Source organism: Mesoplodon bidens (genome assembly GCF_964165515.1).
Source record: "Mesoplodon bidens genome assembly, chromosome: 15".
Classification (NCBI taxonomy): domain Eukaryota; kingdom Metazoa; phylum Chordata; class Mammalia; order Artiodactyla; family Ziphiidae; genus Mesoplodon; species Mesoplodon bidens.
In genome coordinates, this window is record NC_138171.1 from 14853731 (window position 1) to 14876924 (window position 23194).

The window sequence follows — 23194 nt, forward strand, 5'->3', positions numbered from 1 at the left end:
CATCTCTCTCCTGCTGTATAGCTGAGCAGCTGATAGCATCTTGCTGTCTTACACAGAGAAACTGTTTTTCAAGTGTGTTGAATGAATAAATGAAATGCATCTCTGTCTCCCTGGTTACAGTAGATGCTAATGTATGATGAACGAATGAATGATTGAACCTTAGTATGTCCCCCTCTTGTAAAAGGTGTTATAAAGAAAGAAATCAAGGGAAGGAGGGAGAGAGGGAGGGAGAAAGAGCCACAACACGGTGCCTGCAAACATTGGGGGATCTCCCCTTGTTCCCACTTCCTGCGCCAGGCCTCCCCAGAGATGGCCCCAGCCTCCCCCAAACCCTCCCTCCCACCAGCCCCTCCCCTCTGTGTCTCTGCAAGGTTGTGATGGGCCCTGAAACTGCCTGATGGAGCCTGGGGACCAGTTCCTGCAGTGCGCATGGAAGTCATAAGCTCCAGGAAATGAAGGCTTCGGAGCGGTGCCTCCTTCTCACCCATGACTCCAGCCTCGTTACAACCAGCCCAGGCCATAACGTGGGGAATCAACACTGGACCCCCAGAGGCGGCAGCACAGCTCAGGGATTGCGGAGAGGGGGCCACTTGGGAGGGGGAAGGTCCACCAACATCCCTAGGCGGTGCCTTCATCCCATGGAGTGGGCAAGGAGGGGGTGGGACAGGGGAGCTGCGGATGCTCACAGCAGGGTCGTGGGCCTTCTTGATGTCCATTAATTCAGGGTGGGTCCTACAGGGAAAGAGGGCTGGCTCAGGACTCCTCCCCTCTGCTCTTCCCCTATGGACCGTTGATATTTTCTTATTCTCATTGCCCTGAAATGCAGTTATAACGCCCTCACCGTCACCCGCACCTCCCAACAGATGACTCCCTACCCTGGAACCCCTTCCATAAAGAAATTCTGGAGCTGACAGTGGAAAGAGCACTGGGGAGTTGAGCATCTGCAAAATGGGTATAAGACACCAACGTTCACAGTTGTTGTGACTCATGTGAGTTACTGAGTCAAAGGTAGAATTACCTGCTGTGGTCCTGGCTCACAGGAAGTAATCAACATGTCTTCTGCCCCAAAGAGTCCAGCCACTTCCTTTGTCCACAGGAGGACCTGGCTGGGGCCAGGTCAGACCCTCACAGATTCTCTGCTTAGCCACACACCTCATGTTTCCAACCTGGTTCTCCAAACTAGCCAGATCACCCTTAGCCTGGCTGCATACTCCTCTGTCAAAATGCCCATCCCTTTCTTCCCACCGATCAGATGCCCCCTCCTCCAAGAAAAGCAGCCCTGATGCCCTCCCACCCACCTGCCACTTCCAGACAGCTGTGCCCACTCCCTTCCCTGAGGCCCACAGGTGTCAGGTTGCACATCCTTTTACAGCTCTGATCACAAACAACCTGGCATTTAGGTCCTGCGTTACTGGGGGTCTTGTCTCTCACCCCACTAAACTGTGAGCTTATTTAATCTTTATCTTAGCATCCAGCCCAAACCTGGCACAGAGTCGAAGCTCAGCGGAATGGAGTTGTTGAACTGAACTGAGCTTGGGGAGAGGAAAAGTGGGGACTGAGCCCCTCACCTCCGCTAATGCTTCTCAGTGCCTGAAACTCCTCCATGAAAGCAGCATTGCTGTCCCCTGTAAACACCCACATTAAGCCATTATTCATCATTATGGCTTGAGTAGGAGTTAGCCCCTCAGATCCTTTCTTGCTGAAAGCAGAATCTGATGGAGGGAGGGAATGAGAGATGGACTGATCTGGGGAGGCAGTGCTGGTCCAGGAAGGGGAAGTGTCTTTCAGACTTTGGGAAAGGAAGGTTTTTCTGGGGAGTGTGGAGACCCCAAAGGCGAGCTCAGAGGGGATGTGACCCTGCCCAAAGCCACACAGGGAGCCTCCAAGCAAGGCCCTCTGGGACTCAGGTGCCCCACCCGTGAAAGGGAGTGTGGAAGGACTCACATGAGGTCAGCGGGCCTTCTCTGGGCCCCTGGTTTGGATGGAATGACCTCACTGTGCTGCTGTGGGGAGGCAGGAGTGGTGGGTGGTGGGCTGCGTGCTGGACTCTGTGACCCCAGGAGGCCTGGGTCCTGGGAGCTCTTTTTTTTTTTTTTTTAATTAGTTTCTGCTTTATAACAAAGTGAATCAGTTATACGTATACATCTGTTCCCATATCCCTTCCCTCTTGCGTCTCCCTCCCTCCCACCCTGGGAGCTCTTGAAGACCCCTTCTGGAAGGGGCAGCTTCCTCTCTAGGATGGGGGTTTTCTATCGGGTGGGCTGGGCTGGAGAGATTGTCAGCCAGGGGGCAGAGAAAGCAGCTCATAAGGTCCCTGCCCCTGTGGGCACCCGGGCTGGCCCAGAACCACCAAGAAAGGGCTGGATGCGGGGGCTGTGAGGAAAGGGGGCGTGCTGGGAGAGCGGGGGAGAGGAGAGGTGTGCGATGGGAGTGGAAAGGAAGCATCCAGGGCTGGGGGAGGGGGAGGGGGAGGGGCAGGGCTACTAAGCCGTGGGCCAAGAAGGCAGGAACCACTGTCTTGTTTGCCCCACGCTGCACAGTGCCAGGCACATGGTAGGTGTTTAATTAGTACCTAAAGGACAAAAAGGTAGACCCAACCTGCCCTGTCCCCGCAGAGAGCCTCCTCTGATGTTTTCCTGTTTTTCTCGCAGGCTCCTGGCCCGGACGGCCTCTCGTCCCCGAAGGACCCCTGCGCTCAGGGACCATGGCGCACCCCAGACTCCGGAGCTGCCAAGGCGCTGCCTGGTGATCCGGCCGCGGCGGCGCCAGGGGGGCGCGGGCGGGGATCCCGGGGGGCCGTCCATGCCCCGGATGCGGCCGCGCCCCCTCCCCCTCCAGCCGGGCGCCTCCACGGCTGGGCGGCGTTCAGGGCCGCAGGCCTGTCCGGGTGCCCCGTCGGGGGCGGCGCCCCGGCGGCCGCGCCAAGGCCACCATGTGACGCGGCGCCGCTCCGTCCTGCCACCAAGCGGCGACGCCCTGGTACCTCCCGTCCATGCTCCTGGGCCCGGGCCCCTCGCAGGCCAAGCATGAGACCGCGGCCCGACGGTCGGGGCCTCCGGGTGGGAGCGGCGCTGTCGCCCGCGATGCTGCTGCTGCTGCTGCTGATGCCGCCGCCGCCGCCGGGACCCCTGTGGGCGGCGGGCACGCCTGCGCCCTCTGCGTCCGGGGCTGCGCAGAACGGCGCGCCGGGCGCGGGCCGCGTCAAGCGCGGCTGGGTCTGGAACCAGTTCTTCGTGGTGGAAGAGTACACGGGCACCGAGCCACTGTACGTGGGCAAGGTAAAGTGGGACCCCGCACCCGCTGTCCCGCGCCCGGGACCCCGGAGACGCCCGCTGGTAGACGCAAGGGACCCCAGTTCCCCTCCCCCCCTAAATCCCAGTCCCTGCCGCCTCCTCCCAGCTGCGCCTGGTCAGGAGCAGACAATAGGGTCATCACTCTGCTCCCATGCCTACTCCGCATCCTTCTCTAGTCCCTCTTCCTTTTGCATCTTAGAGCAGAGAGTACTAGTAGGGAGGGAAACCCAGTCCATCTTGTAGCCAGATGCATCTAGAATGGAGAAACGAGTTTGCAAATCTGATCATGTCACACACAAACTGTCCCCACTGTGTTTAAAATTCTTCAGTAGCTTCCCATGCACTTGAGGTCAAATCCAGATTCCCTCCCGCTGCTTTGCCAAGATCCGACTCCTCCTCCAGCCTCATCTGCTGCCACGCTCGCTCTGAGTTTTCGACCACAACACCCTTCTGATGCCCTTCTGATGGCCCCTCCGATGCTCCCACAGGCTCCTGCCAGCCCCGTCCCCCCTTATCTAAATTGTTTGCCTCCCTCAACTGCTCGGTCGTGCTTCGTTCTACTACTTCTGCTGCTTACTTTATCTCACACTCAGGCTTCTGCTCAAATGCCACTTCCTCAAAGAAGCTGCCCCTGACCACACTAGGCTGGGACAGACCCCTTTGCATGTGGCCATCCCTCCCTGTTATGCGCCCTCCTAGGTCCTGGTATCTTTCCTTCATAACACTTAACTATGTGTGTGTTTGTTTGATTATGCAATTAATGCATGTCTTTCCTATTAGATAGTGTGTTTTGCTCACCATAAAATCCCTAGTGCCTAGCACAGACATTGCTCACAAACTGTTCGTTGAATGAATGAATGAATGAATGAATGAAAGCTGCTTTCTCAAACTCTCTGAGTAAATGTTGCTTAACGTGGCGGAAGATCTGTGCCCTAAGCGTATAAGGAGCTGAGAAGGACTTTTGTTCATCCATTTAATCCCTGAGCCCCTCATGGGTGCAATGCTGGAGAGGCAGAGACAAGTGAGATCCAGCCTTTGCCATTTGGGGGCTCCCCAGAGTGGCAAAGACACCCTGGTACATAAAAAGCTTCACAGGTCAGCACCTGGCACTGAGTAGGCATTTAATAAGTGGTTATGTGTTGGCTGGCTTCATGGAAGTGTTTTCTAAATGCCTGAGCTGGGTTTTGATGTATGAGTAGGAGTTTGGGCTGATGGGGAAGAGGGCATAGCCTATCAAAAGACATGGAAGCCTGACGGAACCTGGCTTTTTCAGAGACTTGTCCGCAGTTGAGATGTTGAGGTGGAGGGTGTTTATAGGGCAGGAAAAGCAGCGCAGTGCCCAGGGACAGTTCTCTGGCTTCTGCCGAGGCCAGTCAGCTTTCCAGGAAGTTTTGGTCAGCAGAGGTGAGGGGGGACCAACTGCGGAATTTCCTGTGTGCTTAAATGAGTCTGAGAATTGGGAGGCTGACCAAGCTGCTCAGTTCAAGGCTCATGGCTCAGGACCCTCGACAAGGAGGAGAGGAGAGTTTGATGTAAACCTTGTGGGTTTATCTTGCAGGAAGCCCAGATTCTCACTGGTCTAGATACAGTCACCCCTGGTCCTTAGCTATTCTCCCCTCCATACATGTGGCTGATGTTGATCCCCACAACAGAGCAAAGTGCAGATTTGACAGAGCACAGAGAGGTTCATGTCTCTGCTCAAGGTCACCCAGCAAACTAGTGGCAGAGCCTAGGACTCCTGACTCCCAGTCAGGGCGGTGAGATGGTGAGGCTAGTAGAATGGGGTGAGGGGAGGGGGAAGGAGGAACCAGTGCCAGCTGGGCAATAGCTAATGGTGAGGTAGCTAGGGATGCAGACTTTGGAGCCAGACACGCCTGAGCTCGAGGCCCGGTTCTGCCAACGAACCCATGAACCGTGTTACCTGAAACAAGTTACTTCACCTCTCTGGACCTCAGTCTCTTTGTCTGTAAAAGTGGGGCTAGGGGAGCCCACTTCCAAGGGTTGTTGAAAGGATTACAGAAGAAAACTGAGCGCAGAAAGTGTTTGGCCTGTGGCCTGGTTGTTTGTTTATTGTTGTTTTCTCATTATTCCCACGTGAAGCACTTAACCCTTAAACTGCAAGGTAGAAATCGTTCCCTTTTGTGGGCAAGGAACTCGAGGCGCAGAGAGGGCAGGCAGACAGTGGGCAAGTGGCTTAGCCAGGATTGGAAGCTGTGTTCTGATTCTCCAAACATCTCCAAGACCTCCAGGCCTGGGAGAGAGATTTTGGTCCAGGAAACCCCAGAAAGTCAGGGAAGGACTCTGACACATCTCCCTGAATGTCAGCTGTGGTGGTCTCAGGCACCTCAGCCCGCTTGTCTACCCGGAAGCTGGGGCTCTGAGAAGGCTTCCTCAGCCGCTCACCTCCTGAAAAGATGAGAGAAACCAGCCGCTGATTCACCACTTCCAACCTGCATCCACCTAGCCATTATCATCATGAGTCAAACGCCACCCCTATTGCCTTGAACCACAGTCTGTCGGCAATGGGGGGACCCTAGTAAGTCCCTGCCTTAGAAGATGGGGAAGCTGAGGCTAGAGGCAGAGAACATCATGCCAAGGCCAGTTAGCTTTCCAGAGAGTTTTGATTAACAGAGATGGGGTGAGACCAGCACAGTGGTAGAACCAACCCCAAGGGACAAGGCTCTCCTGACACCGGGTCTGGGCCCAGTGCAATTTTTTTTTAAAATTTTTATTGGAGTATAGTTGATTTACAATGTTGTACAGCTATACAGCAAAGTGAGTCAGTTATACATATACATATATCTACTCTTTTTTAGATTCTTTTCCCATATAGATCATTACAGATTATTGAGTAGAGTTTCCTGTGCTGTACAGTACCATCCTATATTAAGCATCTTCTATGAGCCAAGCACTGTGCCCAGCCCTGGGGGTCTTCTCCTCACAGCGGCCTCGCGCAGCATCCCCACTGCTGTCATGACTACGTTATCTTCCCCCTCCATCATCTTCACCCAGAGCCCCTCCTTGCTTGCTCTCAAGGCCACCTCCAGAAAAGCACTCCATGCAGGAAGGAGAGAGAAGTTTCCATCTCTTTGCAAACATGTGCCCAAAGCACCCTTTCTTGTGAAAGATGGTATGGTGTGTGGTTCAGGGGGGCCAACCGGAGCCAGACTGCCAGGGCTCAAATCCCAGCTCTGCTGCTGATTCCCTCTCTGACCTTGGCACATTATTTAACCTCTCTGTGCCTTAGTTTCTTTATCTGCTGAGTGAGGCTATACCTGACACCTCCTCAAAGAGTTGCAGTGAGGATTCAATGGGTTAGCATATGTCAGGAACCTGGAGAGCACCTGGTATGGGCTCAGTAAGTATTAGCTTTTATTATGATGGGTCTCACCTGTTATTTCCACCACCTAGAGTATGCATAGATATTATGAACCCCTGCCCCCAATTCCGAAAGCCTTCTGGGCAACCTGATGTCCTAGTTTCTCACCACAAAGTAGGGGGACGTGGTTGCCAGCCCACCCCTCGCTCTAGGAACATGAGCTCGGCCTTTTAAAAAACCACCTGTCCCCTTTCCAGCCAAGTCCCACATTTGTTCAAGTGGTCGTGTGCATGCATGCACACACACACTCATACCATGCTCTCTCTCGCTCTTCAGGGAAAAAGGACTTCTCCACGGTTTCAGTTAATTCACTGCTTCCCGGTCCCCCGCCCCAGGGAGCCATAGGGAGCATCTGTCCTTGCCCAATTCCAAAGGTAGCTTAGCAACAGCACCATCAGCCGAGTGAACCCCGGGCACCCAACGGTAACCTATTTTACATCTGCCTCCTCCATCACTCACCGCCAGGCTCCTGTCGGCACCTGCAGGAACCACTGGCCCCCGTGGTTGTCACCAGGGCCGCACACCAACAGCTCCCTCTGCTGTCCTGCCCCCCCCCTACTCCCCACCCCCGGCAGCCTGGCTCACCTCTTCCCCTCACCTTCTTACAACACCCACCCTCAAAGCAACCTACCAACATTTCCATACAATCTGGGTACTTGGACTAATCCCTTTTCCGAACTGTAATTTCCCCTGAGGCTTCTGTCAGCTGGATGTGGATTTTGTAGGATTTTTAATTTCTTTTTTTTTTTTTTAAAGAGAGAATTATGGGGTCAGCACTTATGACCAACTCCTGTGGGCGGTGAGATCTATTTTAGATATACGGCAGGATTAAGGTGAGGAGGAGAGCAGATTTAATTAAGTTGCTAATATTTAAAGGAAATTGATGAACTCCTGGTTTAGGAGTAGCACAGGCGTGAACAAACCCCTCGTTCCAGGGGAGGCTTTTTATTTCACTTGCTTTCCGTTTAAATCCTGGACTCGTTTTATTTGTGTAGCCGCACTGTCCGTTTAATTGTCTTTAATAAGGAAAAGGTACCTCTGCTCGCCTTTAATTTTGATTTAATTAGGAGGAAGTAATTAATGGCCTCGTAAATCCCATTTTCAGCCCCCCAGGATGAGAAGCCATCACTCTGATGTTTTTCATGTTGTTTATGATCCAGGGCTGGGGCTTAGGGAGGGGGAATTCCCTCAGGGGCTGTCTACACTCGATGCAGATAAAAGAACCCAAGATGTGGAGCCAGACAGGCCTCCGGCTGCCTCTTGTTAGCTGTGTGGCTTTAAGTATGATATGGGCCCTCTCTGAGCCTCAGCTTGCCAATCTGTACAATAGGGAGAGGATAATCTCTGAGTCACAAGATCATTATGAGCTATCAAGGAGGTAACAGTAGGGGGTCTAGAAGTGTGCCCAGTGACAGACCTTCCTAGTCTAGCTCATGTGCACCTGGGATTTAACAGAGTGACTGGATCCTCAGAAATCCCAGCAGACAGTTGGAGAATTCTAATGACAGTTGTATATTTCATTATTCACGTATTCAATGTTTGGTGCTCTGGCCTATCCTGGGGACCAGGGAGCAATGAACAGCCATATGCTTGATCCTCAGGGAGCTCACCGTCTCTCACACACACACACACACACACACACACACACACACACTCTCTCTCACACTCATCTGTCCCACTCCCCCTGTATTTTCTCTGCATGCATTGTCAGGACAGCTAGGGTGTGCCAGGCGTGGGGAGTTCAGACAAAGACAAATCAAAGTTAGTCCCTGCCCCTGAGCCCCATGACAACTGAGGAGACAGATTGCAACACGAGGGTGTTACAGGGGAGTGTGGAGCGGAGGAGAGTGTGCATGGGACAGGGGTACAGAGCAGCGGGAGGGCAAATGGGAAGGCCTCTGGGAGGGCTGCCTGAAGGAGGAAACAAGTTGAGTTTAAAGGACAAGAAGATATTGCATGATGGCCCCTGTGTCTCCAGTGGGTCAGGATTTGAGCCTATGGTTCTTGTGTCAGAAGATGGGGGAATGAACTAGGTGACCCTCAATCTCTTCTGAGACCAGGTGCCAGGAAAGGAGAGAAAACTCATCTTCACTGAGCACTTACTATGTGCCAGGAGCTCCCACATATTATCTGATGAATCTTTGGACTCTATGGGGAAGCATTATCAGTTTCATTTATAGATGAGAAAACTGAGGCTCAGAGGAGGGTAGCCTCTTGCTCAGGGCCAGGCAACAAGTGGGTGACAAAGCTGACACTGGCACCCGGCCATTCCTGAATACAAGGCCCATCACCTCTCCTGATTTGTGTCGTGAAGGCCTTTTCCAAATGATGAAATAGAGGCTCAGATTGAAAAGGCCGCCAATAACCATGGCCTGAGGGTACAGGGTGGTACAGGCCTCTCCCCCAGCCGTGAAGCTCAGTGAATGCCCTGTAGCCTACTCCATCTTCCTTTCTCCTGCTTCTTTAGCCAGAAACGTTGTAAGTGGACTAACCAGGTTCCAAAGGCTGCAGAAGGACTAACCTGCGCTTTGGAATCAAACAAAACTAAGCCCATCTCGGTCTGCTCACCTGGAAAATGGGGAGATATTTACGTATGCCACAAAATTAAATTAGATTTCTGCAGAGGCCTGCAATCCGGCACATAGTAGGCGTTCGGTAAATAAGAGCACCGTCCTCCAGCCTCAGAGCTGAGATTCTTGAGAAATACCCTCCTGGAGTAGAACCACAGGCACTTCTTCTCCACTCCAGAGCCAGGACCCAGGCAGGTGGGGCGAGCAGCCCCAACCCAGCCCAAAGCCGCAGCTCTGAGCTCTTAGCTTCTCCGCAGGCCGACCAGCCCTGTTCGTACTCTGCAGTCCCCAGAGAGTAGCCACTGCACCCCACCGTGAGCTCTGTGTCATGCTTCACAGAAGAACATCAGTGACATGACTACTGGGTTCCACTCCCTCCTCCCCCATTCTCAATGGTAGGTGATCCCTGGCCAGGGTCTGAGATAAAATGTCAAGGGCAGCAGGGACATGATAGAGACAGAAAGGGAAGGAGACAGCCACTTACAGAGTGTGTAGGTCATTACCAACACGCTCACTTTTCATCTTCACCACACCTGTGCGAGGTAGGACTTGATCTGATTTCTCAGGTGGAAAAACAGACCCAGAGGGGTAAAATTAACAAGCCATGCAGGTTGATCACAACATTAGCGAGCCATGGGATCGGGAGATTGGCTTCCTGCACTTAGCTGGGTGACAAAGCAAATGACCTCCCCTCCCTGTGCCTCAGTTTCCTCATCTGAGAAATGGGAATAATAATAATGTTTCATAGGGCGGTGATGAAGACTAATAAAATTACAGGGGTTAAGCATTCCCCCAAATGGTATCTATTGTACCACACTCCTTGGGAATGTTTACTGATTAAATAAAAGCCCACAACAGGTCTGATTGGGAAGTGGGTGGAGGCACCCTAAAAGGGAACACGTTTGCCCTCTCCTGTCCCCAGCTCCCCTGGGCAAAGGTGGAGGAAGAGCATAAACAGCAAACAGGAGAGACAGGTCTCCTCATCCCCAGCACTGACGATGATTCAGGGCTGATGTCTTGAGATAATTTTATTGGGGGTATTAAACTGAGTTATGAGGTTTTTACAATCCAGCCACTTATGAGAAATCTATTAACAGTAACTGGACAGGAAGAAGGCTTCACAGTGGAGCCCAGGATGGGCATTAATTGGGGCAATCTATAACAGGACAGGGACCCGGAAAGATTCCACCCAACGCCTCCATTTACTCCCTGCAATTTCTGCTGAGAATCAGCAGACTCGCCAAAAAGAGAGAGATGCCCATTAATCGACTAATGAAATATGAAAATGTTTATGGGCCATTCAATCTTCCAAATGGCACTTCTATAATCCACCTTTCAGACACAAAGTTCCACCAGCAGAATTTATACTCAGCTCCTCCTGCATGGCAGGGGGTGGGCTTTCATCCCTCTTCATGGTGACTTCATTGGCACCTGTTATCCTGCTGAGTGGGCTGGGGTACATGCCGTCCTGGCCCGAAAAGAGCCTTAGGGATTTTTTTGTTCACGCCCCATCTTTGTGGAAGCTTAGAGAGGAGCAGGGACCTGCCCAAGGTCACCAGCTTCATTGGATGCATTTTCCTCTGCTCAGAGCTGCCTCAGAGATTTGGACGTTGAAGGGTAAGGACTTGGGTGTTTCTATTTGGGAGAACAGTCCTTCTGCTGGTTCCTTGCCCAGGAGATCTCAGTGCAGTGAAAACAGCCTGGGTTCTGCAGCTGAACAGTGCCTGGATTAAATCCCAGTTATATATAGCTAACATTTAGTAATAACATAATAATAACGATAGCTACCATTTATGGGACACTTATTATGTCACAGGCAGGGCTGATTTTCAGCTAGTACAAACTGGTATAGTTGTGCCGGTTGTGCCGGTTGTTAAAATAGTGAAAAAGCTCCCTACCTACCTGTGGTAAATAGTCTTGTTTCCTCTCCCTTGCCTCAGCTTCCTCAGCCCCTCTGACCTCTCTGTGATCCAGCATCCAAAGGGTTCCCATCTGAACCAGCAGGGGCCCTGCTGCAGTACCACTCCATGGGCAGTGCCTCTGCCGGGCTGGCCGTTACATATTGTGTCACCTGGTGCCAGGCAGGTGCTAAGGGGCTTTATGTGGACTTTATACTCAATTAGCCCTCCAGTACCTCTAGAAGGAGGTGCTATTATGACCCACACGTTAGAGAGGAGGCAGCTGAGGCCCAGAGAGGTACAGTGACTTGTGCAAGGACTCAGGGAGGTGATGCTGGAGCTGAGGCTGGACCAGGCTGCCTCTTCTGCCGCCCTGGGCTCCTCCCAGGAGGCTTGAGGGTGGAGTGAGAAAGCCCAGGCTGTGGACCAGGCCGGTTCCTCCAGCAGTCTGACCTTGAGCAAATCATCCTATTTCTCTAATCCTCAGTGGGAAAGTGAAAAAAAAAAAAATCTGCAAAGTGAAGATAGCAAAACCTACTCTAGTAGGGACTTTTTAAAAAATATTTATTTTATTTGTTTTTATTTATTTAATTTTTTAGTCCGCGTCGGGTCTTAGTTGCAGTATGCGGGATCTTTCGTTGCGGCACGTGGGCTCTTCGTTGCAGCGTGCGGGCTTCTCTCTAGCTGTGGCACGCGGGTTCCAGAGTGCGTGGGCTCTGTAGTTAGCGGCCCGCGGGCTCTCTCGTTGAGGCGCGCAAGCTCAGTAGTTGTGGCGCGGGCTTAACTGCCCCGCAGCATGTGGGAACCTAGTTCCCCCACCAGGGATCCAACCCTCATCCCTTGCATTGGAAGGCAGATTCTTTACCACTGGACCACCAGGGAAGTCCCCTAGTAGGGATTTTTATTTTTTTAAAGAACTCTGAACCAGATAAGTATGTAAATTGCTTAGTACACTGCCTGGCACATAGTAGGTGCTCCTCCAATTTGCATCCCCTTTCCCCCTCTGTCCCTGCACTCCCTGTCCCCAGCATGTGCCAAGCCCTGAGGCGGGCTCCCCAGGTATCAGATGAGTAAGAAAATACCTCTGGGGGCTCAGAGACTAGGGATCCTGGACCTATAACTCAGAGTGAGGTCATGGACAGCAGCTTGGAAATTTGTTAGGAATGAAAATTCTGAGGCCCCACCCCAGACCTCCTGGGTCAGAATCTGCTTTTTACCAGGATCTTCGGGTGATTTGCATGCACATTAAGATTTGAGAAGCATGGCTACAGCAATCCTACAGGCTGAACATGATAATGATGACTTGCTGTATTGCAAAGATCCTGGAGGGGAATGGTGGGGCTGGAGGTAGGGGCAGGGAGGGAATCCATAAACGCTTTTGGGAAGAGGTGGCGTCTGAACTGAGCCTCGCAGGATGAGTAGACTTTCAGTAGACAGAGAAATAAGGACAGGGCGCTCGAAGAAGCAGCAGAGAGCTGTGGAGGTGGTTCTGATTTCTTTGTAAGGGCGATAGGGAGCCATGGAAGAGTTGCAGGCGGGGGAGGATGTGTTCAGATCTGCCCCTGAGGCTGACAGCTCTGTCTGCAGAGGGGAAGGTAGATTACAGGGGCAGGGCTGGAGCAGGAAAAGCCATGGCGGGCTAGTGAAACACTCCAGACCAGACAGGGAGGCCTGGGACTGGGATGACGAGTGACTTCCCCAGCCTCAGTGTCTTCACTGAAGAATGGGTATGTCAAAGAAGAGATGTGCTTAGGCACAGGCCCCCAGTGAGACTTGGGCAGGGGGAGTGCCAAGAGGAGCTCCCACCCCAGCCTCCACCCTGCCTTCCTCCCTGCCTCCCCAGATCCACTCGGACTCAGATGAGGGTGACGGGGCCATCAAGTACACCATCTCAGGCGAGGGCGCTGGCACCATCTTCCTGATCGATGAGCTGACGGGCGACATCCACGCCATGGAGCGCCTGGACCGGGAGCAGAAAACCTTCTACACGCTGCGGGCTCAAGCTCGGGACCGTGCCACCAACCGCCTGCTGGAGCCTGAGTCGGAGTTCATCATCAAGGTGCAGGACATCAACGACAGCGAGCCCCGCTTCCTGCACGGCCCCTACATTGGCAGCGTGGCCGAGCTCTCACCCACAGGTGGGTTGCCGGCTCTGAGGGGCGCGGGGAGCCGGGGAACGGGGGAAGGAGAGCTGCCGGGTTGTGAGGAGGAGCCTGCTGCGGGGAGGGGCAGGGGAGACGGGGTATAGGTGTGAGCCCAGGTGCCCACACGGACTCAGGCACAGTCCCGGGCAGTCGCAGCTGCACTTCTGCACAGAGACACACACGTGATCTCAGGCACATACACGGGCACAGTCCGTATGTGGACATGGACCTACGTGCAGACACAGAGACGTACTTGGGCATGCTTATACACCCACTCAGAATCACACAGGCCAAGACCCACTTACAAGCTCGGCTGTCCACCTGTACACAGCCCGGCTCAGGCACGGACGGCCCCATGCATGGGCAGCATCGGGACAGTCACACACACAGGCATGGCTGTCCACCTGGACACAGCCCTTCCCCAGACTTCAACTCACCCAGACACAGCACAGCCCTTGGCCACAACTCCCACACAAATGCAGGCACAACCGAACATGGGCACACCTACAACCTAAATCAACCAGAGTGGGCATAGCTGAAACAAGACCCCACCACACAACCAGACATGCCCTCACACTAGACACAGCTACATGCAACGTCACCCAGGAAACAGCCCCTCACATGGATGCAGCTTATGCACAGACACCTACCTAGACACAGGCAAAAGCCACAGCCAGACATTTTTACCGTCCTGGGGTCGGGCTTCACCAGAGCGTAGCTGCAGACAGGCATGGGCACAGCCAGACGTGACAACCTCCAGACAGCTTCCTCCACGGCCCACAGGACGCCCCAGTACACCAAGACCCAGCCACCTGGGGACACAGGCTCACAGAGGTGGCCGAGCCCCCGGACACAGATTCAGCCGCCTCTACCCAGGTGTGGCTGCAAACACCAGGGGCACTGCACACACACAGTTGTAATAGAAAAGGCAGGACACACACCGAAACACACATCTGCAAGAAGCCTTCAGACCCAGCCATCCTCAGAAACACATCTGCACAGCAGCGGGACACTGAAAGGAAAGGTTGGACGAATCTGCCTTCTCCCACCGTAGGGCCCACAGGTAGTGGAATGACCATCAAGGCCCCACCTAGCCGAAGGCTCCTGGTAGAAGCTGGAGTCATGGTGTGAGGGGCAAGCCAGTAGCTGCCACCTTCCCCACCGCGTTAGGCTAAGTCACCTGCAAGCCAGACTGGACAGGGAGCAGTGGCCCTAGGTCCTAGACCATGTCCTGTCGCTGACATACTGTGGCCAAGGGCCTGGCACTGCCTCTCACTTGGCCTTCCAGCTCTGCAGCTACATGTCAGAGGCTGGGGGAATTTGGGTTTTTAGGGAAGAGTGCAGTCAGCCCTGGCTTCCCCAGATTGGACCAGATCTGGCAGATTGGTGGGTAGTGAGCGGGCAGCCGGTGACGGAAGAGAAGGGAGTGGACCGGAGAAAATGGTGAGCACCAAGGAATGGTGACAGAACAGGGAATGGCGAGGGTGTGAATGTGGGTGTGGGCTGGCATTCACACATGCACAGTGCACGCGTGCCTGGTGCGCATATGCATCTCACACGTGCACAGGTATGCCCCTGCACGGCCATTAAGGCCCGTGTGTGCATGTGACGGGCTATGTGTCTGTTGAACGGATTCATTCATTCATTGAACAAATACGCACAGGCACTGGGGACACAGTGAGGAGAAGGTAAACCAGCCTCCCTGCTCTCTCACAGAGGGGACATTCTGGCCGAGGAAGACAGGCAGGAAACAGGTTAACAGATCATGGGTCTGGGAAGATGACACTGAAGCAAAGACTTGAAAGAAGTGAGGGCATGGGCCCTAGGGAACAGCATTCCAGGCAGTGGGAACAGTACACGCAAAGTCCCAAGGTTGAATTCCCTCTGAGGGGAAGCAGAAAAGTGACCAGATCATGCAGCCACGTGGTCATGGTCAGGGTTTTGCCTTTTAAGCTCAGCAAGCTGGGAAGTCAGTGGAGGGGCTTGTTCAGAGGAGTGACATGATGTGACTTAATTTTAACAGGATCCTGTGGCTGTTCCATGAAGATTAGATGGGAAGGTGGGGTAAGGGCAGAAGCAGATCGCCCATTGAGAAGGATATTGCAGTTACCTAGGCAGGAAGTGATGGTGGCTTGGAACAAGGTGGTACCAGTAAGGGTAGTGAAAAGAGGTCAACTTCTGGATATATTTCAAAAGTAGAGCTGAGGGCTTCCCTGGTGGCGCAGTGGTTGAGAGTCCACCTGCCGAGGCAGAGGACACGGGTTCGTGCCCTGGTCCAGGAAGATCCCACATGCCACAGAGCGGCTGGGCCCGTGAGCCATGGCCACTGAGCCTGTGCGTCCGGAGCCTGTGCTCCACAACGGGAGAGGCCACGACAGTGAGAGGCCCGCGTACCGCAAAAAAAAAAAAAAAAAGTAGAGCTGAAAGCATTTGCTAATAGATTGGATGTGGGGTGTGAGAGAAAGAAAATTCAAGGATGACTATCGAGATTTTGACCTGGGCAATTAAATAGCTGGAATCTCCATTTACTGAGATGGGAGAAACAGTGGGAGGAACAGATTTTGGGGGGACGGAGGGCAATCAGGAGTTTGGTTTCAGACCTGTAAGTTGGAAGTATTTATTAGAAAGCCAAGGAGAGACCTTGGAAAAGGCAGTTCAGTATACAGGTTCAGCAGCAAGGTCTGAGCTAGAGAGATAAATTTGGAGGTTGTCCATGGCAAAGACCCAGGGAGTACTTAGAACTCAATTTTGCAAGTGGGGAAACTGAGGCTCAGAGCAGGAGTGATGGGTCCAAGGTCACACAGCAAGTGAGAAGTAGCTTATAAACCCCTGACTTCCCAGGTCCAGCAGCCCTCACTCCTGGACTCAAACTCTGGCCGAAGGAGACGTGGCCGTCTCTCTCTTCACCCAAAACTGAACTGCATGTTTCTGCATGGAAAAGGCCAGAAAGATGACGAGAGAGATAAGGCTGGAGAAGGAAGCTGGAATCATATGCGAAGGGCTTGAGGGAAGCACATAGCCTGGGAAAGGCTTAAGCAAAGAAGTAACGTGGGCAGACTTGCATTTTAGAAATCCCCCTCTGCTGTGGGGTGGAGAGTGGATGGGGATGAGGGGTCCAGAAGGAGGTGCAGCCCCATATGCGCCATGTCGGCTTGCCCATCACCACTTCACTCTCACTTCAACTCTGAGTGGTGGCAGGACTGATGTCAACATCCCCATTGAACAGATGGGAACACCAAGGCTCAGAGAGAGGAGAAGATGTACCCACAGTCACATAGCAAGTCAATGACTGAGCAAGTTGGGCTTGGCTCCCAGGCTGTTGGAGCAGCAAGGTTCTTGTGTCACTCGTGGGGAAAGTGAGATCGAGAAAAGGGCAAGGACTCCTTCAAGGTCACCCAGAGAGTGGGAGGCAGCGCCAGCCCCCAGCTTCATGAGCACGGCCCCAAGGAGCCCCAGCCCTGCCTTACCTTCCTCTCCGGGTCCACTGACTCTGACATTCCGCTCAGGAAAAAGTGGGGACTTAACTAGGACAAGCCAGGGGAACCCAGAAGGGGGAAAGAGGAAGCAGAAATTAAATTAGTTTGTTTCGTTTGAGTAACTTTTTGAAGGGGAAGCAAATCCAACACCGGGGTGCTTACAGAGACTCCAGGCGGCTCTGAAAATCAGTCACAATTACTGAGCCTCCTGATCTGGGCTGAGCGGGGCGGGGCCGACAAGCATCACCAGGGTCTGGGCGGCTTCGGAGATCAGAAGGAGCAGGGACACAGCCTGGAACATGAAAGGCAGCAGCGCTCACCAATTAAACCACTCACAGCTTAAAAGGGAAGGGAGGTGTGCGGGGGGCCTCCAAGGAGCCATGCTTCTGAGGAGGGGCACGCCAGCCATGCTGAGCCTAATGCGGTGAAGCGGGTCCTGCATCTGACCACCGGGAGGCCTGGCTCCCTGCGTGACCTTGGGAAAGTCCCTGGCCCTCTCTGGGCCCCAGATTCCCTTTTGAGCACGGAGGGGGCTCATTCATGCCCAGATATTTACTGAGTGCCTACTCTGTGCCAGGCACTGTTCCAGGCATTGGGGATTCTTAGAAAGCCTACATCTAGAGCAAGGGGAGAGACAGGAAAGAAATAAACAAGTCAACATATAAATGCACCCGGTGGTGTATGTGCTGTGAAGAATAAGGGAATTGGGAGTTATATTGGGGGAGTGCTATTTTAGAGGGGTCAGGGAAAGCCTTTCTTTTTTATAAGAGAACACTTAAACAAAGATCTGAAGGAACCAAGGGAATGGACAAAGGAGCTATGTGAAACAGTGGTTTTCAAAGTTTATTGTGCATCCAAGTTATTGGAGGACTTGTTAAAACACAGATGGCTCCCCTCTCCGCCCCAGGGTTTCTGATTCAGTAGGTCTGGGCTATTAGAAATGTTTGCTTTTTTTTTTTGCGGTACGCGGGCCTCTCACTGTTGTGGCCTCTCCCGTTGCGGAGCGCAGGCTCCGGACGCGCAGGCTCAGCAGCCATGGCTCACGGGCCCAGCCGCTCCGCGGCATATGGGATCTTCCCGGAGCAGGGCACGAACCGTGTCCCCTGCATCGGCAGGCGGACTCTCAACCGCTGTGCCATCAGGGAAGCCCTAGAAATGTTTGCATTTTTAACAAAGGTACTGTCAAAGGTGATGCTGATGTTACTGGTTCAGGGACCACACTTGGAGAACCACTAAGCTCGAGGAAGAATGTTCCAGGCAGAGGGAACAGCGAGTGCAAAGGTCCTGAGGAATAATGTGTTTGGTCATGTTTGAGGAATAGCAAGGAAGTCAGTGTGGCTGAAGAGAAGAGTAAATGAGGGGGAGAGGATCCAAGGAGGTCAGAAGAGCTACCGGAAGCTGGACCACATAGGACTTTGTAGCCATTGAAAGCTTTGGTTGTACTGTGAGTGAGATAGGGAGCAGAGAAGTTATATGATCCACCGTAGATTTTTAAAAGATGATTTGCTGGCTGCCATGTTGAAAATAGACTGTAGGGGTCAAGGATAGAAGAGGGAGATCAACGAGGAGACAACTGCAGTCTTGGGGGCAAGAGGTGATGGTGACTTGGATTCTGGATGTATGCTGAAGGTAGAACCAACAGGGTTTGTGAGGGATTGGATGTGGGAAGTGAGAGAGAGAGAAGACAAGGATGATGCTGAAGTTTTTGACCTGAGCACCTAGATGGATGGAGCTGCTATTGCTGAGATGGGGAATGATCCAGGAAGAGCAAGTTTGCGGCACAAAATTAAGAATTCATTACTGGACACGTTACGATTGAGATGTCTGCTAGAAATCCACATGGAGTTCTCAAGGCGACAGTTGGATCTCTGAGTCTGGAGGTCAGGAGCAAGTTCAGGACTGGAGTTACAGCTCTGGAAGTCATCAGCAGAGAGAATTTAAAGCTTGAGGCTGGGTGAAATCAACAAGGGAGTGAGTTTTGGTGGAGAAGAGTTAGACTAGATAATCTCTTGATGTTAGGGGGTTAGACCCCTTCCCTAGGCTGTCACAACCCGACCAGTGGACCACAAGAGAATTTTTTTTTTTTTTTGCTGTACGCGGGCCTCTCACTGTTGTGGCCTCTCCCGCCGCGGAGCACAGGTTCCGGACGCACAGGCTCAGCGGCCATGGCTCACGGGCCTAGCCGCTCCACAGCCTGTGGGATCTTCCTGGACCGGGGCATGAACCCGTGTCCCCTACATCGGCAGGCAGACTCTCAACCACTGCGCCACCAGGGAAGCCCCACAAGAGAATTTCACAGAGCTGCTGTGCCCGGTTCAACTCCACCTACTTATTAATGCCAACTATGTATAAGACAAAATACTTGGCCCTGTTGAGGATACAAAAATGAGAAGTTCAATCCAACACACATCTGTTAGCCACTGCTTTATTCTGGGCACTGCAGGGGATATAAAGATAAGTAATTGAACTAAATCCACAAATGTTTATTAGCACCCATTATATTACAAGGCCTCCAGTGTACTTGTCTCTGGAGGGGTTGCAAAAATGAGTCACCCAACTAAGCAAACATTTATTAGCACCTATATATATAGCCCCAAGGGGATAGAAAAATAAGCAGTTGGTTTAATTCAGTAAATACGTAATAGTTCCTACTGTGTACATGTCACTTCTTTTTTCTTTTTTTTCTGTACGTGTCACTTTGCTAGGTATGTGGGGATACAAAGATAAGCAAGATACTGCCACTGACCTCAAAGTGGTAGCAGATCAGTTTCATCTGTGGTGCCAACTCGGATCGACTGGTAGTGACTGTAGGGCTGTGTTGAGGAGTCTGAGGTCTCATTTGGGCTCAGCAGAAAAGAATGCCACAGTCGATTAGTGATGTCTGCTGGGAGCAAAGGAAGGAGAATGTGGTGAAGGAGAACGTATAGGTGGTGGCACATATACCATAGGATGGGCATTACTGGACCATGGGATTGGGGCTCAACAGACTGTCGAAATGGGCAGGGGCCCTACCACAGCTGCTTTCCCATGTATTCCAATCCCTTCTGTGAGCAGCATCTTTAATAGATGGAAAAAGACTTTCGTAGTACAGTCTGCACTTCTTGGGACATTCACTAAATAATAGCTATTGGCCAACACTGCTTTCACAAAGCTATTTCTCTTTATTCTCACAGTCCTGGGGAGTAAGCAGGGCAGGTATTTCTATCCTCATTTTACCAATGAGGAGATAAATGCAGAGAGAGATAAAGTAACTTGCCTGAGGTTCCATACTAAGAGCTGAAGCCGGAACCAGACCCAGAACCTGGAATCAGAACCTAAACTACTTGGCTCTGTGTACATGGGAGACAGTCACAACCATCGCTTTAATGTGCACAGGACTTTACAGCTTGCAAAACACTTTCACCTCCCTAATCTCATTTCATCCTCCCAGGAACTCTCTTGGGTTAAGTGTTGACACCCCCATTTTACAGCTGAGGAAACTGGGGCTCAAGAGAGGAGGGGAAATAAAAGCGGGAGGGCACACTGTCTGATTCCCAGGTCCCATGCTTGGAGGATGGTGGCAGAGAGGAAAGGAGGAAGGCAGGAGGCAGTGTGCTCCCCAGGGGTCTCATTTGGGGAGGGCAGTGGCTGGCTGGGAGCCTCCGATTGTCCCATCTGCAGCTGGAGAGCGTGTGGCTCAACAGCCCTCAGGCCCAAGCCAGGAATCAATCGCTGGCCTCTGCAGAGACAACTTCTAAAGATGTTTTTAATTAAAGTCCAGGAAGATCTATATGTGCAATATCTCCTTGCCTAGCAACGGCACTGGCTCTCACCACCCAGGATGGGGAGAAATGGGACAGGAGGTTTCTGGCGGAGAGAGGTGTCAGAGAAGAACAGAGGCCCTGGCCCTCAGGAGGCGGCCCCATATCTTTCTTTGTCTTTTCCATCAACAAATCACTTAGCAAACATGAGCACCCTCGCTATGCTAGGCCCTGTGCCCACGTGGCAGTGGGTACAAGGGTGACAAATCTACCATCCTGCCCTCAAGGGTCTAGCCCATAGTAGGTGCTCTGTAGATATTGGGTGACTGAATGGAACTGAATTATAAGCCAAAACTGTTTGCTTTCTGCAACTGGCAGAGGAATGCTACTGCAGAAACTTGGAATGTTGCTGTCCCGAACAAACAAGGTGACCGGACTCCTCCACAGAGGGTCCCGTTTAAATGTGGAGAGGATAGAAGAGCCTATGGGACTGCATTAGGGATAGTAGGGGAGTCCCTTCTCTCAGGGGGGCGGATGAGACCCACACACACACTCAAGTGTTGCCTGCCTGGGTGAGTCCGTGGCTACCTCTTTCTGTCCCATTCTATCTCTCTCTCTTTGTCTCTCTATATATCTCTGCCTCTCTTACCCTGATCTCTCTGTCTCTGTCCTAGTTTCTCCCTACGGGTCTGGGTACCTCTGTTTTTCTCACCTTCTCTCTGTCCATCTCTCTGCATCTCTGTCCCTCCGTCCCTTGTTTCTCTGTCTCTGACCCATTTTCTTGCTCCATCTCTCTATGCCTCCTTCTCTGTCACTTGTCTCTGGACCTGCCTCCTCCCCCTCTATCCTCCGACCTCCCCTTCCCGTGCAGCCACTTTCCTGAATCTCCTGTGTATCATTCATCCACATTAGGCTGCCTTGGGTGGGCGGCCGGAAGTGCGGTTGAGGCCAGTCCAGGAAGCTGGCATCGTAAGTGATGAGCAAAGAGGGAGTTGGGAGGGGCGTGGTGAGGGGGGAGTTTGAGAAGGGGCTTGTTTCCTGTGGTTTTTAATTTTTAATAGAAAGCATTCCATGCAGTTCCGGCAACAGCAGGGGGTGGGACTCATGTTTCATAAATGTTTGAGAAGCTAGATGGGAGTCAAGGGTTTCCCCAGGCCCAGCAGGGCGGCAAGGGGAGGTAGGGAAGAGGCAGGATGATAATAATTACCAACATCTTCATAATGATGACGCTTGGTCACCTCAGTTGAGGACTCTGTTCTTTTCCAGAGCGTTTCATCTCCTTCATCTTATTAAGGGGTATCCCTCACCCAGGAGACAGCAAGGGTAAAGTGTTGTCTCCATTTTACGGAAGGGGAACTGAGGCCCAGTCAGGCCGAGTAGTTTTCCCACCGCCACACACAGAGCCAAGGAGAGGGCTGGAAGGAGAACTTGTCTTCAATCCCTGACACCCACTCCACATGACACCATCTTCTCCCTGAGCAGCTGGAGGTCCTGGGGCACAATTTTGAGCTTCCGTTGGATTTCACAGACAGCAAGGGTTAAAGGGACAAGAAGGGAAAGAATTCTGGCCTGGGAACCAGAGCATGCATTCCAGTTCTGGCCCCATGAAAAACCATGTCAGAAACCAGATAAACTAGAAATGAGGAGTGGGCAAGCCCCCTGCTTCCTGATACTGGTACCCACGGGTCTCCTGTGCAAGGCCAAGGACACAGACCCAGAGATCTTCTGACCATACAGAGAGAGGAGAGAGGAATGAACTCTTATTAGCACCTACCACATGCCTGGCTTCACCAGACACTTAAATCCATCATCTCTAATTCCCATAGCACCTCTGAGAGGCAGAGTGGCCTCCTCTAAATTACCAGTGAGGAAACAGGTCAAACAGGGGGAAAGACTTGATTGAGGGCACAGAGTGGGGAAGTGACGGGATTTGAACCCAGGACTCTCTGATGCCAAAGTCCACCCAGTCTTCATGAAGTTGTGAGGGTCATCTCTTTGTAGGCGTGTCCAACATCTCATGCTGATTTGGCAGCTTGTGTCATCCTTGCTGCTTCCTTCTGGGTGCCAGTCTCAGTACAGGCACAGTGAGTCCAGGAGGGTGACATGCTGGCTACAGTGTTGTGGGTTTGAATCTTTTCCTACCATTTACTAATAACCTAATCTTGGGAAAGTCACTGAGCCTCTCTGTGACTCAGTTTGCTCACCAGTTCAATCAAAGGCTGGGTCTAGGGCTTCCCTGGTGGCGCAGTGGTTGAGAGTCTGCCTGCCGATGCAGGGGACGTGGGTTCGTGCCCCGGTCCGGGAAGATCCCACATTCCGCGGAGCAGCTAGACCCGTGAGCCATGGCCGCTGAGCCTGCGCGTCCGGAGCCTGTGCTCCGCAACAGGAGAGGCCACAACAGTGAGAGGCCCGCGTACCACAAAAAAAAAAAAAAAAGGCTGTGTCTAGGGCATCAGTTCTCAGTCTGGAATGCACTTTAGAATCACTGCAGGAGCTTTTAAAATCCCCTTGCCTCTGCTCCACCCCAAGAGAGCTCTATTAAATTGGTCTGGGATGGGGGCTCAGCATCAGTTTTACTTTAAAGGTCCTAAGAGATTCTAATGTGCAGCCAAGTTGAGAACCACTGGTTTCTGTGCTCTCCAAGGATCAGCCTTTTCATAGCCAACATTCCACATGGAGCCCTGGGCTCTGAGA

At 52.5% G+C, this 23194-nt stretch overlaps 1 protein-coding gene across 1 annotated transcript in view; it reads left to right on the top strand.

Annotated features, from left to right (window-relative positions):
• Positions 1-2940: 2940 nt before the first annotated feature.
• Positions 2941-23194, top strand: part of CDH22 (cadherin 22) — a 71810-nt gene continuing 51556 nt past the window's right edge. The window contains exons 1-2 of the mRNA XM_081256218.1: positions 2941-3278; positions 12984-13278. Of these exons, the coding sequence (XP_081112344.1) occupies positions 3027-3278; positions 12984-13278 (547 nt within the window). The 5' untranslated portion in view covers positions 2941-3026. The remainder of the gene's footprint in view (positions 3279-12983; positions 13279-23194) is intronic.